The sequence below is a fragment of the Nilaparvata lugens genome, chromosome 5 (assembly GCF_014356525.2).
Source record: "Nilaparvata lugens isolate BPH chromosome 5, ASM1435652v1, whole genome shotgun sequence".
Taxonomy (NCBI): domain Eukaryota; kingdom Metazoa; phylum Arthropoda; class Insecta; order Hemiptera; family Delphacidae; genus Nilaparvata; species Nilaparvata lugens.
In genome coordinates, this window is record NC_052508.1 from 55,559,440 (window position 1) to 55,576,921 (window position 17,482).

The window sequence follows — 17,482 nt, forward strand, 5'->3', positions numbered from 1 at the left end:
TACTGGTCCACCTCGCCCAATCCACCGCTGACGATAGGTCATGTTCAGAAAGTCCGTAACATCATTTCCGAAATGAGCAGGGGCACCATCATGTTGAAACCAAATATTATATCTGTTTGCAAGAGGCACATCTTCCAAAAGTTCTGGTAGTATGTCTCTTAAAAAAGTAATGTACGTGGGAGAATTCAGACGATTAGGAAGAATGTATGGTCCAATCACGCGATTACCTAAGATACCCGTCCAAACATTCAGCGAAAATCTATGCTGATAACCACGCACTTTGACCTCATGAGGATTGTCTAAGGCCCAGACGTGACTGTTGCGAGAGTTGAAGATTCCTTCTCTTGTAAAGCTGGACTCATCGGTAAATAACACATTTTCTAGAAATTTGGTTGGATAATGTCTTGCTAAAGAAACCAACGGGCACAGTTTACTCTTGGCTCATAGTCGCGTTCAACCAATGAGTGAACTTTTTGAAAGCGGAAGGGGTGAAGTCTTTCCTTGTTTAGTACACGCCACACAGAAGAAGCACTTGAATTGATTTGCTTTGCAACTGCTCTCGTACTCGTTCTAGGATTGAAATCGAATTTCTGCAATACTTCCTCTTCAAAAGCAACATTTCGAACTGCTCGAGGCCTACCAGCAATTACCCTGTTCCGTTCAAATGAACGGTTTGGAAATGCAGCTGCATACATTCTTCTTGCTTCGGTCGCATTGCCAAGAGCTGCTCCATACATGAAGTGAATATCGGTGTACTCCAGCGAACTAAATTCCATTACAATAATTAAATATTTGTGTAGAAGCAACGTAAGAAAATATTGAAACTGGAAATTTAAGATAGAAATAAGACCTAGGAAACGTGAGACTAAGAAATAGGAAGCACTACATCTGGTTCTTTACTTTTAATGAAACAACAATACTTTTACAAGACAAACATTATCATCTGAAAACCATTGTAAAATCATCTGTTTGCCCATATGGAGCCATACCGAGTTTCAAAGCTTCATCTTAAATACATCTGGAATTAAAAAATTAATATTGATCTTTAAATGGTGAAAAGTGGTCATGCATGCAGTACGAAAAAAATTAATTTCTCTGTTATTCTTCGACCAATCTTAATAAATTAGGTATCATTGGAATCGTGAAAAAATTTGCTAACTTTTTTGTCTCTAGTAAATTTTCTGTAAAATGGACGGTTTTCGAGATATTCGCCATCAAAAATTTAAAATGGCCGCCATTTTAAAAATTTCAACGAAAAATTTTTTTTTTTATTTTTTATAGTTGAGTCTTTATAGCATAAATATTCATGCCAAATTTCAGATCAATACAACATTTCGTTCTTGAGATAAAAATTTTTACAAAAATTTTTTCACTAGTGTAGTTAACTGATATTAGTGAAAATAAAATAATGTGGCAGTTAATTTTCTCATTATATCCCCTCGTATTAGTGTTTCTTCTTCAGATGCACCCCAGATGGCATTTGTCTCTTAGTGTGGGATGACTCACCTCTTGTATAGTCGAACGAAATGCAGATTTATCAGGTGTGAAGTGTCAACCGAACCAGTTCGTTAAACTGATGCCACCATGTGAAATTGATTCTTTCCATGCTCAGCACTTTCTCGATGCGTTTCCTTGTCTTTGTGGACCACATAGAGGCATTTTATTTAACAAGCATAATTTTCAGGGATGGTTTATTATAACTTGATTGGTATCTTTTTTTCTTTAGGGCTACTCTTCAATATAAATAAAAATTAGAAATTCTATTCCTTTTTTTAAATTGAACAATTTTAGAAGGGTACTTAGATTTCTAATTTTTAATCACTTGGTATGTTTGTTAACGTATTATTCTACTCTATAATTTATGTCTACAGCTTGAACAGAATCACATACTCAGTTGGGTCCTCCTAAAGGTGCGTACAGATTTACGCACCGCGAACATGAGCAACTCACTTTTGATCAGCTGATGCCAAGCTTTTTATATCTGTAGCTTACCGTTCCTGTGAAAATACAGATATAATCAGCTGATTAAAAGTGAATTGCTCATGTTCGCGGCGCGTATATCTGTACGCACCTTTATAAAATCAACGTAACCTCCTACAAAACATTCTTCCAAATTTATTTATTTTCTTATCATCAATCTTGCTTACAGCAAGCCGGTGAGCTTGATAATATCATAGAGAAAAAATAGCATAATCTATCTTATGCTATATTTTCTTCTAGTTGATACCTTCTTAGCATTTCTCTTGTCACGGATCAAGTTTAATCCAATTCAGTGTAACCCAGCATCAATATTTTTGCTGACCTTTTACTTGGAAAGGTTGTAACCATGCAACAGAATATTTAATATATTATCATGGAAATATTTCTTACATCGGTTTCATATCAAGAAGCATTGTTTAGAGCTCTACAACTTTCCATTCTCCTGTTGTAGTTTCCAAATTCGTTGTTAAGTTTTACAATATTTATTCTTTATTGATTCATACAACAATTACATCATCAAAAATGATAGGGAGAGAAAAATAAGGTAACCTTGTGCTACTCCTCTCCCAAATTTAGATAAGGTTACACATAGTCCGAAAGAGGTTAAGTCTTGTAGTTGTTCATTTCACAAAAGTTTTAGTTCGTAATTATTTTCACAAAGTAGATTTTTAAATTTAGATGCTTCAAAACCAAACATAGAAGAAATATTTCATATTATTATCATCACTAAAATAGGAAATATTCACATATTAGAGAACATTTGAAGGACCAAAAAAAAAAAAAAAACAGACTTAATAGAGATCTTTATAGACGTTTTGAAAGTTTTGAAAGACACTGTTAACTTGTAACTAACATTGTAACTTATCACATTATCATCTTGAAATTAATTTTTTTATCTTATAATCAACCTTCCAACTTATAAAACTATCATATTTTCTCAAAGCTTTTGAATTGATACAGTATACAGTAAAGTATTTTCTATATCAACATTTCAAATTCAAAATATTTTTTTCTGTTATTTTGGGATCAAAATGTATGTGTTTGAAACTGCTGAAGAATCATAACCTGTTTTGGAATTATATGAAATCAATGAACTATTAAGGGCTATAAGTCTACTTTTCCGTTTCAATCATTTTAAGATTAATTTGTTTTGTCATTGCTGTTGAATGAAATAAAAAATAAATGTTATAGTGTGTTAACTTGTAATCAACCTTGTAACTTGTAACATAATCAATAATCGTCATTTTTCATCTTGTAATAACCTTCTTTATTCATCTTGTAACTTATAATCATCTTTCATATCCTGTAGTAATGAACTTTTACTTTTATACTTGGAATATTTCTGTATAATGAAGGTAATTTTAACGATTTCTGTGCTTTTCCTTGACCATTATTTTGACCAGATGGACAGATTGTTGGAGCAGAAGAGGAGCCCTGTAATCGTGGGGGGCACCAACTACTACATTGAGTCTCTTCTCTGGAAAGTTTTAGTTGCTGATAAAACCAAAGAAAACAGCACATATGAAAGTAAAGAAATGGAAAATCTGGCCTTCAGACTGGGCTTGAGGCCGATGTCTGGCAATTCAAAGCGCAAATCTGATGAAACAGATAAAGCCCCCTTGGATGCTAAGGGGAGATTTGTGTTGACAGTGAGAGAAGTGTGCTTCATGTTTGGATATCCAGGGAAAATTATAGATTTATTCTATGACAGACTAAAAACCTGCAAAGAGGATGTTGGTAAGATACTTGTTATCAAAAATCTGAACAATATAAATGACAATGCTGACATGACCAATGTTGATGACAATCTAGACAATATTGATGATGAGCGTTGTCCCACATGTCAATCAATGAAGAAGACTATTGTTGAGGTGGCTGATTTGAAACAGCAAACCGAAGGTCTGGTTGAAAAGTGGCAGTCATCCAACCCCTCACTGGACCTTGGTGGCATTCTGAAAAATTGTCACAATGTGGACCTGAAAATGGTGTCTGCAGTTGAAGAATCCCTGAAGGATGTTCACCGCCAACTCAGCGATTTGCTTGTACCCTGGGTCCAGAGGCTGGAGGCCGAGTTTGGCAAAGATTTCCGTCTGGAAATAGACGTCGAGGATATTCCTTCTCCCGACTTGCATAAATACCTCAGCCAAGTCGATCAACAGCGAGCTATTTACATGCATCCTAATAACAAAAGGAAAATTATCAGGTGAGTCTTGTTTTCTGATTATTTCAAAACTTATCTAATATTTTTTATAATACTCTACTGTTGCTGTCTATGTCATACTACTAAAGTACAGTATTTACTGTCAAAAGTACGTTTCTCAAACCGTACTTACAGTATGCATCCTAATATCAGAAGGAAAATTATCAGGTGAGTCTTGATTTCTGATTATTTCAAAACTTATCTAATATTTCTCATAATAATCTACTGTTGCTATCCATGTTATACTACTGTACTATAGTATTTACTGTCAAACGTCCGTTACTCACACCGCACCTACAGGGAATAGACTTCTATCCCATAGAACCCACACTTGAGTACTGTAATTTGTGGTCCCTCATTCGTAGTGAAATTCAGATCAAGACTTCATATATTATATAAGAAGTGTGCTTCATGTTTGGATATCCAGGGAAAATTATAGATTTATTCTATGACAGACTAAAAACCTGCAAAGAGGATGTTGGTAAGATACTTGTTATCAAAAATCTGAACAATATTAATGACAATACTGACATGACCAATGTTGATGACAATCTAGACAATATTGATGATGAGCGTTGTCCCACATGTCAATCAATGAAGAAGACTATTGTTGAGGTGGCTGATTTGAAACAGCAAACCGAAGGTCTGGTTGAAGAGTGGCAGTCATCCAACCCCTCACTGGGGTTTGGTATGTTTTCTATGTTTTGATATCTCGTATACTTCTCGTTTCATAAAAATACTATATTATTTAACAAAATTCTACTCTACTAATGAAAATATAATATGAAATTGGCGATTTGTATTTATCAGTTAAGATAATATGTTGGAGAACCAAAATAAAGTTTCCATCGCAACTGTTCCTTTCAGTTAGAGATTTAGTTGTGTTTGATGCCGTCAACAGTATGGCCAAAAAATCCGAAATTTACTAACATCCTTATCTTTCAGTTAACATCAAAAATAACTTTATTTCGAAGTGAAAAGTGTTAAGTATTGTGCTCACTATGACCTTAGTGTCCGGTTTCCCATTAGGGAACTTTTGGACTAAATACGGTGAGGTGGAACTACCCTTGGGTCTCCCCACCATTGAAAGCCATACGTTAATTATAATAATAATCTTTCAGTTGCGACCTGAAAAATGTGACACCAGCCAGGCACTACCTTCTCAAACAAAGCCATAGTGCATTCTGGTGACGTCAGCACAGGTAGGGCTCCTACACCAATAACAATTTGTTAATTTCAGCTGATCCATATCAGCTAGTGTTTTTATTGGTGTAGGAGCTCTACCTGTGCTGACGTCACCATCAACCACCTGTCATGCACTATGGCTTTGTTTATGGAGGTAGTGAGCCATGTCACTCTCAGTCGATACTAATATTATTATCTCCCTCCGTTTTCATGCCGTTTGCTGTAACTAATTTTCTTTTATAACGTATCATATACTTCATAATTAAATAAAATATATATTTAAAAGAAAATATAGGTCTGCATTACATAATTCACATGATACACAGATATCACATGAATTCCTTCGCATTCAACTCTATTTGAAGGTCCTATATGTACGATACATAATATTATGCTTTTCAAGTAACCTTGGCATCTCCCACTTGCTTATAATTTGGAGAACATCAAATTTCCAACAGGAAAAAGTGAACGGGCTCGCCGAAAGCGATTTGGAATGAGTGTGTCTATTTCGGGTGAGGCGTTTGGCTATTTATACTGACTGAGGTTGGGATTGACTCGCTTGTTTGACTTTGACGGTGTCTGCTGGGGGTCACCAAGGGGTCATCCACTTCCCATCGCTTTTGATTTCGACGCTATTTTCAAATTACGAACAAGGGGTCGTTCGCTCTCTCCTCTGACTCCTCTATTCTTGTCTTGTCTTCTCTGTTTCAAGAACAAGGTTGATTGCGGTCTATTCTCTTCCTATATCTTATATTGAATTTGAACTCTATTCTTCTTCGTTCAAAATAATCTGCAACGAAAATATACAATCAGTATGAAAAAGATTCCTCACATGGGCTAATGCCTATGGTCGAGGAGATACGTTTATCTATTACATATTTTACTGGGGCTTGCTTTCAGGAACACCTATTAAATCTAATGTACCATTAAACCTATAGAATTAATACTCCATTAGATTTGATAAGGGCTCTAGAAACCGGGCTTAAACCGTATATTTATTTATTATTTACTATTTTACAATGTCGACTTTCTAGAAGTATTTTAAGCCTAGGTGATGATGATGGGATATTATTATGTTTTGAAAGCAGTGGCACTTACCAATTCAAACTACTTGTGTTTTTATAAAGCATTTGAAGCAATGCCAAGAATAACGTTTTTCGAGTATCACAGGATAGTTAATTCTCATGAATTTGGTGTCAAGATTGAATGGAAGTCGCAGACTTGGAGAAGTTGAATAATTCTGGGCTTCTCAGGACAATCAATATTCGAGCTCAATCTCACTTGATGTTTCTTCTTTGTGGTACAGTAATGAGATAATTAAAGTTAATTTTAAATAAGCTTTGAATAGATTGAAATTGGTTTGGGTTGTCAAATTTGGTGTGTTAGGACTTTGAAAAATTAGAAAATTAGAAATGTAGAATTATCCATTCCACGTCTAGTTTTATAAATTTCTAGTGAAATTAAACATAAAGTGAACGTGATATTTTCGAGCTCAAAATTTAGGTGGTTTTATTCTTTATTTTGTGAATTTAAAGTTTGTTTCATGTTTTTACAAAAGTGTTATTATCAATCTATCCAAATTTAAAATTGTTTGTTTTATTCTAATTTGTATTTTTAGATTGTGATTGTGATGTAGAAATTGAAATGGACATAGCCTATAATTATATAATATTTAGACAATTCGAAACTAAATTAGGAAATTTAAGAAATTTTTGGCAATAGCCTGTTTTTTCTTTTTCGATAGTTGTATTATTTTTGCTAACCTAATAAATAAATGTGTAGTTAAACCATTCCAATCAGTTTAAATTGTTATCAAACTGGACAGAATTTCAGAGCAACATAAAACAGGAATGTTTCCAATGAAAATCTTGTAGTTTTCATTTTCTAGAAATTCTGGCTATTCGTTAAAAATCGTATACTACTTTTGGGAAATCCATATATTTCAGCCAAAAATATAGAACATTATTATATATAATATTAATGTAATTCAATGGAATACAAATACAGTACTGTACTGTATGTTTATTATTTCAATATTAAACAAGTTTCAAGTTAGTGAACGTTCTAGCACATTCGTTTCATCGAATACTTATTTTTTAGACTCCTGAAGATTGAAAATAGGCCTCGAGATGTAAATAAATAGTAACATCTATCATGATGAACCTATCAATATAGGTTCATGCTCCATATCTGACGGGATACATATATTATCTGAATTTCATTCATGATCATGAGTCATAATTTCATTTATTCATATATCTGATTGATGAAAATTTTCTCCTGTTGGGTAGTTTATCGTGTATGAAACTATGGGCGTTTTTTAAAAACGTCAGACACACAAATAACATTCACTTCGTTGTTGCCAAAAATAAAATTATAAAAACATGTCTTATCCCATAAAGCTAATATAACCTTAGTTCCTCATGATTTAAGACTGATAATTCAGTGTTGAAAAATACTAGACTGTTTATTTGGGTGTTGACTTTTTTCAGCATACTATATCTTCTATTTGTATTCCAAGATTTTGGGGGTTGCGAATTCGGCTGTCATCAAGAGGGAAATGAAAGTATAAAAGTGTTGATAGTCGTGTTGAATGACGTGAATTATGATCAATATGACATGAGAGACTAGAGGAAAGACCGATGTTTGCATGAATGTTTGCTTTAGATTCTGGTTGAACTTCACATTCCTTGCCACCAATCGTTTTCTCTTTCAAAATGCTGGATTTCACCATCTTCCCAAACGATAAAATATATTTGTTGCTGTTAGCCAAGCGTGGGCAGAGATGTCTCAGTGTCTCAAGGTTTCTACGAATGTCAACGGTTGATCTTTGGACTCATCTCCATTCTGATTTGATTCAAAGTTCAGTCGAACATCTGCCTGACCACCACTGTCAGGGAAAAAGAATTATTATTCTGTATTAGTTGTTTCAATTTTCTGATGGTGACGTTTATACAGAATAAATTAATATTCGTTATGAACGTGTTGTGTTATCTAGCCTCATACCGACTTATGCAATTGACTGATTTCTCCACACACATACTTGTCTACGTGGGGAAAATTCTCTACAACCTCGCTTGTTATTATTTATATATTCTATAATCTTTCATCTAATTGTGAGTAAAAATGTCATGTGATTTGTTGTGAATTATTATGAAAACCATAACATTAATAATTGAAAACAAACCCTTGGGGCCATATGCTAACTCTACGTTTAGCGCTAAACCACGTTTACTTGTAGATATGGTTGCATTTGTCATAATGTGCTTCATACGGGGTTTAAACGAACAGCTGACATTTCTCCGTTTAAGCCAAGTTTCTGCATACGGGCCTTGAAGTACAAATACGAAGTTTAGATATCATTTAATGTCATACAGTAAGTACAGCTCTACGGCATTACATCTTCAACATGAAATATGAAGCTATTAAGGCTGTGCAAAGGCTAAAAATATACTTTTTACTTGTGATATTTCCAAAGTTTTTTGATTTGTATATCATCAAGCTATCAAAATGAAAAAGTTTTCTCAGAAAACCATTTTTTTCTGGTCATTACTTTTTGAGATATGAGCGCCTAAAGTTTAAATTTTTGGGACAGAACATTTCAAATTCGGTAAGAGATGAATCCATGAGATTTAGAGGATAGATTCTTCATGGTATTGTTGATCTAGTAAAACAAAACTTTTCTGAAAATATCAATTTTCAAGATAGTTATTCAATTTACTAAAAGTAACCAAAAATAACTTTCAGGTGAGTTATTTTTGGTAAATTGAATAACTTTTCCAAAAAATGATATTTTCAGAAAATTTTCGTTTTACTAGAATACCATGAAGAATCCATCCTCTGAATCTCATGGATTTATATCGTACCGAATTTGAAATGTTCTGTCCCAAAAATTGAAACTTCAGTCGCTCATATATCTCAACTTGATTGGAAAAAAAAATGTTTTCCTGAAAAAACTTTTTCATTTTGATAGCTTGATGATATATACAAATCGAAAAACTTGGAAAAATATCACGAGTAAACTGTTTTTTCTTAGCCTTTGCACAGCCTTAAGATCACCTTCATCTCTACCTTCAATGAGCAAATAAGGATGATTTTTACTTTCCTTGCCCTACTACCATAGGTAAGGAAAGTATTGCTTTCCAAAAAAATTAAGGTACCCCAATTTCAAGTTTTCTATACGTTTCAAGGTCCCCTGAGTCCAAAAACATGATTTTTGGGTATTGGTCTGTGTGTGTGTATGTGTGTGTGTGTGTGTGTGTGTGTGTATATCTGTGAACACGATAACTCCATTCCTAATTAACCGATTGACTTGAAATTTTAAACTTCAGGTCCTTATACCATGAGGACCCGACAATAAGAAATTCAATAAAATTCAATTCAAGATGGCGGAAAAAATGGCGGATAATTACTAAAAAACCATGTTTTTCACGTTTTTCTCGAAAATGGCTTTAACGATTTTCTTCAAATTTATACCATGGATAGCTATTTATAAGCCCTATCAACTGGCATAAGTCTCATTTCAGGGAAAATTTCAGGAGCTCCGTAATATTCTTGAGAAAAATGGCGGATAATGACTGAAAAACCATGTTTTTCACCGTTTTCTCGAAAACGGCTCCAACGATTTTCTTCAAATTTGTACCATGGATAGCTATTTATAAGCCCTTTCAACCGACATGAGTCTCATTTCTGAGAAAATTGCAGGAGCTCCGTAATATTCTTGTAATATTAGAAAAATGACAGTTACTAAAAAAACATGTTTTTCACGATTTTCTCAAAAACGGCTCTAACGTTTTTTTTCAAATCCATACCCTGTATAGTTATTTATTAGCTCTATCAACTGACATAAGTCTTTTTCCTGGGGTACTAATGGGGGGTCCACCCAATCCTTGAGAAATGGACTTTGTAACCTCCTTCTCGTGCATGAGGTAGGTAGGTAGAGCAGTTTATAAAAATAACACAGTCATAGTCAAGATATTTCATCTGTGGAACAGCTGCTTTGACGAATTTCAAAAGAATCATCGAATTTCACAATTTACATAGAGGAAAAAGTACTCTGAAAACAATTGTATATACACTTATTTATACAGTAGTCTGATCGTAGTTGCAAATACGTTGCCGTCAATCGTCATTATGTTATTCCCCTAAATTATTCTCGTTTGATAATGAGGCTTATAGTTCAATGAGCAAGGAAAGTTGTGTGAGTGTACCACACCAGATTTTTATATTTAGCTTTCCTAGAAAATGATGTAATAGTTCTCACAAGAATATATCAAATTTAATAAAGGAAATACTGTATTGACAAGTTTATAAATATTTTCCTTTGAGTTATTGGAAAATCTTCAAGAAATGATTGCTGCTCTGATGTGTATTGAATATGAATTAATGTCTGTGACAGAGTCTTGAGTCACTGGTTGACTAGACGGTAACGTACTATCCGATACAATCTTTAATCAACATGAAACATACAAAAATTACTACATCATATTAAAGTCCTTTTGTTGAAAATGTTATAATGATTATCAATTATTGAAAGACACACTCGTAAGTTATTAGTATCTCTGTTACTAATTGCCCAAGAAATTCAGAATTTTAAAACTTTTCATAAGCGATTTTTCATCTTGTAGAGGCTCATAGTGCTGAGTTACTATTATAAGTATTGTTTGGAAGATTATTATTCAGTACATTTTTATAATTGTGCAATTGATGATGACTGAGTGCTTGTATCATTTTGTTATTTTTATTTGCTTTTATCTTACTACGTTTCATCTGTATTTGAACTTCCCCAATTCCCAAATTTTTGGCACTCTTTCAAGCATACCTTGTAAATGTGTGAGAAATTTGACTTTACTGTCTCTAAACGAGTATCTTTTTGCAACATTGGTAATTGAGCCTCTCGATGATTGACTGAGCCTTCAGGCGGTAATCGACTGGCTGTTCTTTCTGCATTCCTCGTCTCACTCTTTTCTCACACTCTCAATTTCTTTCAGTATCACTCTCTCTTTCTTCGCCAACATAACTTGGCGAATTTTCGATCCGATCTTGCACACATGTATTTGAAGACCGGAAACTGGTGGATTATCTTGTTTTCACTTTTTTAATAGATCTGTCTACTACTCCTCCTCCACCTCCTCCTACTCCTTCCCCCTCCCCCACCATGACACCACGTGTCCAAGGCTCGTTCGATAGCAGCTGATCTTTTCTGGCATTGGACCCGTGAGAACGTCATGTAACATGCTATTAATTTTAATGTGATTGGCACAAAGTCTTCCGCTATTTTGATATAAGAAAAAAGTTATTAGTTCGAGTCGTGACCTGTATTTCAGATAAATATGACGTAAAATTCTATTGTATTTTTGCAACAATGTTGATTGTACGTTTAAAATTTCGCGCTATCAAAATTATTTATCAATATTACATTTATATCTTGGTTAAAAGGACAATATCAAAGCATACCTTATTTAAAAACTTATGAGATATATTTATTAGTAAAATTATATGGCTGTTGTTAATAAAAATGGAAATAATTATCACTTTTTATGCCCTTTGAAAAATCTATTGCAACTCCAATGGAAATAAAAATAGAAAAAAATTAATGCTCTAAAATGATAAATTTTTAATCCTCATAAATTTATGATGTAAAGGTCTTCACATAAATTATCTTCATACTCCACTGTTAATTCCCGTAGATAATATACTACTGAAAATGCGTTCATTACGTTTTTTTAATAGATTAGTTTTTCTAAAATCAAATTTCCACCTCTATCACAATATAACTCCGAATTAAACAAATTTTACATCCCCGAAACGCGGAACTTGAGTCGTCTAATTGAAAAGTAGGTGTAATTGACTTGTATATTTCTCGAAATTCCATAAAATATCTCAGGTTATCAACCTCTTAACAAACTTTTGAGTTTCCATAACTATTATGTCTAATCATTGATTTTTTAGTATTCTGGAGATTTTGTAGGAGTGGATTACGTGTATAATATTTGTGTTTGCAGCAAGAAATCTAGATATTAAATTTAAGAAACTCAAGCTTTTGTTACTGTCTCCGACACGGTTCCAAGAAAAAATTTTGCTGACCAAGTCCAGTTATAGGAAATCTCTGAGAATCAGACAACTTACCTTGCAATAACATCAGCTGAAATTTGAATAGATTTGCTAGGATAACAGAATGTATTCAACAATAATTGCTCGCTCCGATCGGTGAATTGAATTACTGTATTTTGCTCATTTCACTGTATTTTATGTAATTGGAATGGTGGAACAATTGAGTTGTTACATTGTTTTTCATTCGTCCATCATACATTTTACTGTGAAAATCTAGATCTCCATCATTTTCAATTATGAAAAATTCTCTACAGTGCATACCTTGATGACAGTTTTTGATATTTTCAAACAGCTTTAATTTTGTAAATTCTTCTTAATATTAAACGAGACAGACTAGCAGCCCTTATACTCAATTTTCGAGTAAAATTGTGTTTCTTGTCAACATTACAATATAGCCTACATAAATCAAGTTACTCATATCTTGGAGAAAATGTCTATATGCAATGGTAGCATTAAATGCTAGTAGAGAAACAATAGCGTAAACTTATGCTATCTTTTCTCTATGATGCTACTAACTATTAGCATTCCTCTATGCTCCTACTAGATCGAATAGTTTGATCCAAACAATGAATATTGTTCTTATTCAACACTGAACTTATTTTAAGACTGTGGATACTGAACCCTATTTGTGATATGTTTTCAAATGTTGAAACTCGAGATTTTCATTCAAATTTTCGAATAGCTTTCAAATGACTCATCATTTCCTAATAATAAATTGACTAGGGCTAGGACTAGTTGACTAGTTTTGTTAGGCTAGTAGTGTTTTTAAGTATTGCCATTATTTTCTTGTGTCTAAAATTTTTTTGAAAGTTTGAAAGTGCGTTTAGCTACAGGCAGACCTTCACCTTGAAAGGTCAACCAACTACTTATTATATGGTTTCAATATAAAGTATAAATATACTATATAATAAGCTACCAATGTCCTCTGCCCTGTTTCACGACACTCGGTCTTCGAGATTTGAACATGTAATGGTCAAGCCGGGCAAATGTGCACTGGAAGTATTAATTGCTCCTGTCCGAATGTCATAGAAATCATCTGTTCCAGTGTACTCTTTGTAAATCGTACTTGATTTGAGCATGTGAAATGTCAAGCTTGGTAAAACCGGACATCAGTTTACTTCAAATGGAGTAAAAGCCGAAACTAATTTCTTGGTTCTTCAATAATAATGATGCTCCCAAGTCTTTCTATTCAATGATAAATAAAATTTAATATTTTCTAAATTTGGCTTAGTGGTTTTGTGTTTTGTTTCGGTTTTGTATATGTTTGGACTTTTTAACATCAAAATGAACTTTATTCCGAAGTGAAAAGTATAAATTTAAAGTATTGTGCTCACTATAACCTTAGTGTCCGGTTTCCCATTAGGGAACTTTGGACTATATACGGCGAGGTGGAACTACCCTTGGGTCTCCCCACCATTCAAAGCCATACGATAATAATAATAATAATAAATAAAATTCAACATAAATTGAATTCCTGTTTCCTGAGTACCCTGGCAACTATCATCTCGTACTTGATCTTTCTCAGTCAGTTTCTCAGTCTTTCTCATCATCACTCAGTGCCGGTTGCACAACAGCCGGTTAAATTTTAACCGTGATTATTTCCACGAGAACCAGTCACAGAAGCCGTCTTTTCAAAAACGCCTTCTGTGATTGGTTCTCGTGAAATTAATTACGGTTAAAATTTAACCGGCTGTTGTGCAACTGGGCCTTAAAATTGATCATTTCGTGTTTATCCTGCTCATTGGTATTTTCTTAATGCACAACATCTGTTTGAGGATTACCAGCACTAATCTCTGGTTTCTTTACGAGAATTACCAGCAGTAATCTCCAGTTGACGCTTGTTTTGTTGGTTACTGCTAGTCACGTTTAAGGAGGTGTGTGCGTGTCTGACCCGATCTATGGGCACCAGTGGCGCTTGCGTTTGCTTTTCGGAAGAACGTCTCATGTGAAATAGCTCATAGCATGGCGAGCGTCGCTGGCGTCTGTCCATGTAGAGGCAAACAAGCACCCTGGCGACTTGGAGCACCAGAGCGTCTTCTGGTCGCGTGAATAATTCAGGCCCTCGGGCGAAAGATGCATCGTTTAGCCAGCCTGCATTGTGTCCCTATATGGCAGCTGGAGAAAGATGGATAAGATACGTGTTAAAAGGAGGCGGAGATATCGTGAAAACGGCATGTTCTTCACTTGTATTTCCTCTCTCATTTCTTCTTCTTCTTCTCCTTCATCATCATCATCATCATCATCATTATCATCATCATCATCATCATCATCATCATCATCTTCTTCTTTTTCTTCTTCTTCATCATCATCATCATCATCATCATCATCATCTTCTTCTTCTTCTTCTTCTTCTTCTTCTTCATCATCATCATCATCATCATCATCATCATCATCTTCTTCTTCTTCTCTTCTTCTTCTTCTTCTTCTTCTTCATCATCATCATCATCATCATCATCATCATCATCTCTTCTTCTTCTTCTTCTTCTTCTTCTTCTTCTTCTTCTTCTTCTTCATCATCATCATCATCATCATCACTGTGGTGAGGATGAGGGCCTTATCTCATTCTCTTTATAGCAATCATCATCTCTTCTTCCCCCACTCATCCATTTCTCTGGCACCATTACACACCACCAAAACTTTCTCTTTACCTCCCTATTTTGTGCTTTTATGGAACACTTCTACAGCATGGTCAATATTCAGTAATCTTTATTGCATATTTTTCTGTAAAGGTTTCACAGAAAATTATTGTATCAATTATTTTACCATAGTGTTCTATCCTGTTGAGGAGCTCGGGTATACTGTAAAACCGACTTTGATTCAAGATTCAAGATTTCTTTATTGCAGAAAACATTTATACAAATGCATAGCATCGTCTAAAGGTGCGTACAGATATACGCGCCGCGAACATGAGCAATTCACTTTTAATCAGCTGATTATATCTGTATTTTTACAGAAACTGTAAGATGGAGATATAAAAAGCTTGGCATCAGCTGATTAAAAGTGAATTGCTCATGTTCGCGGCGCGTAAATCTTTACGCACCTATAGATTGAATCATAAAACATTCGCATAAAGCATAATCATCTTACTATAATTATTATTTTTCTCTTGTTATTTTTGTTCTTGATGAGTTGAGGAGGGCTGTCATGATCCAACTTTTACTATAGGAATTTCCGTGTAATCTTGCATATTATTCTATAAATCCAATTTCCTTAATTCTAAATACATAATTCAATCAACACAGCTACAACAATGTTAGTTTGAGGTTTTTGAAATATCCAACTCTTTCATATAAATTTTAGAAAGACAATTTGCTTTGTTCCTATTTATATTGTTTTCTTATTGGAATGTGAAATTGGCTACAGAATGTGACTAAATGGCTTCTATGTACTTATATTATGTACTGAAACAAGTCTGATTGGATGAGAAATGAGTCAGTGATAATTTCAATTTTAATGAAATTTAAAATCATAAAACTTCAATGTTGGTTGAAAAAACATGATTTAATAGTGTTTTTGATTTAGAGAAAGATGTAAGAGAATAATGATGATGATCATCAATTATGATATTGCTGGCGATCATTGATTTCAAGTCAATTATAATGATGATTATGTTGATGCTGATGATGTATATCATTGATTTCAAGTCAATAAATAATTATGAATGCCCCTGGGTTCAATTTAGAAAAAATGGTTGTAGTATTTGAGTTGCGGTGAATGAGTGGCCGGGTTGCCAGAAGAAGTATAATTATGAGAAAAGTGTAATCGGCGCATTATTGTTGTTACTTTCTAATTTGCTCTGTGCCGAAACGATATAGGCAGGCAGAGCGGAGACCACAGAGTGCCCGAAAGGTGACCGCGATAGCAGAGTCAGCCTGTTTGCATTTGTCGGCCATTATCAGTGTTATCTCTGCCTTGGTGAGCGAGATCCCACTCTCCTCTTCTACCTTCTGCTGCAGTTAAGCACGTTTTCTTCTTCAACCCCGCCCCGGCTCAAGCACTGTTTTATCTCTACATACCTCTCTGTATCAATGGTCGGTGTCTAGATCTCATTGAATTCAACTAGGAGTAGATTGTCTCAGATGCTTCTAGTAGGCTAACTAGATTTGCATCTACCTCTTGTTCATCGGTTCTTGGGTGGGTAAGGTTATAGCATGTAGGAAGTATTATGGAGGAATTATGTGAATATGGTTTCACATGCCCATCGAAGTTGGATTACCTCTCAAGCCAACTACATACATCGATTTTTTGTCGTCCTTATAAATTATTATTCTATTAGATTAAACTGAACTTGACAAATATCATCTGTTTAATATTATACAGAGTGTTTCAGAAGTAGTGTCGAACATATTAGGATATTCTTCCTGTATGATGGGAGACTACAAATGTCGTATTTTAAATGTCCAAAACTCAGCGGTTATCCTTATAGCTGCCATTTTGTTTTTTCACTTAGACATTTTTATCTCAAGAACGAAATGTTGTATTGATCTGAAATTTGGCATGAATATTTATGCTATAAAGACTCAACTTTAAAAAATGAAATAAAACATTTTTGATATACATATTCAAAATGGCGGCCTATTTTCAATTTTTGATTGCAAATTTCACGAAAACCGTTCACTTTACAGAACATTTACAAGAGACAAAAAAGTTAGAAAATTTTATTAAGATTTCAAAGATACCTCATTTATTAAGATTGGTCAGAGAATAACAGATAAATTAATTATTTTCGTACTATCATCCAGGAACAATACCCTAAAATGTTCGACACTACTTCTGAAACATTCTGTATAATTTATTGAGGACGGAAAAAATCAATGTGTGTGTATCTAGCCCTAGCATAGAAAGTGAATTGAAATAAAAAGTGGATCTGAGTCTTCAATCTGTCCTCTCAGTTATGATTTAGATAAAAATGTATTACAGGTTGAATCCGTGGTCAGTCTCACAGGCCTGTTGATGTTACTTTCACACAAAAAATTTATAAATTAATGACCTATTTGATTGCAT

At 34.0% G+C, this 17,482-nt stretch overlaps 1 protein-coding gene across 1 annotated transcript in view; it reads left to right on the forward strand.

The window, feature by feature from the left end:
• LOC111054191 (tRNA dimethylallyltransferase) overlaps positions 1 to 17,482 on the forward strand; it is a 127,073-nt gene that overhangs the window by 74,239 nt on the left and 35,352 nt on the right. Inside the window, exon 3 of the mRNA XM_039428807.1 lies at positions 3,384 to 4,183. Within this exon, the coding sequence (XP_039284741.1) occupies positions 3,384 to 4,183 (800 nt within the window). The remainder of the gene's footprint in view (positions 1 to 3,383; positions 4,184 to 17,482) is intronic.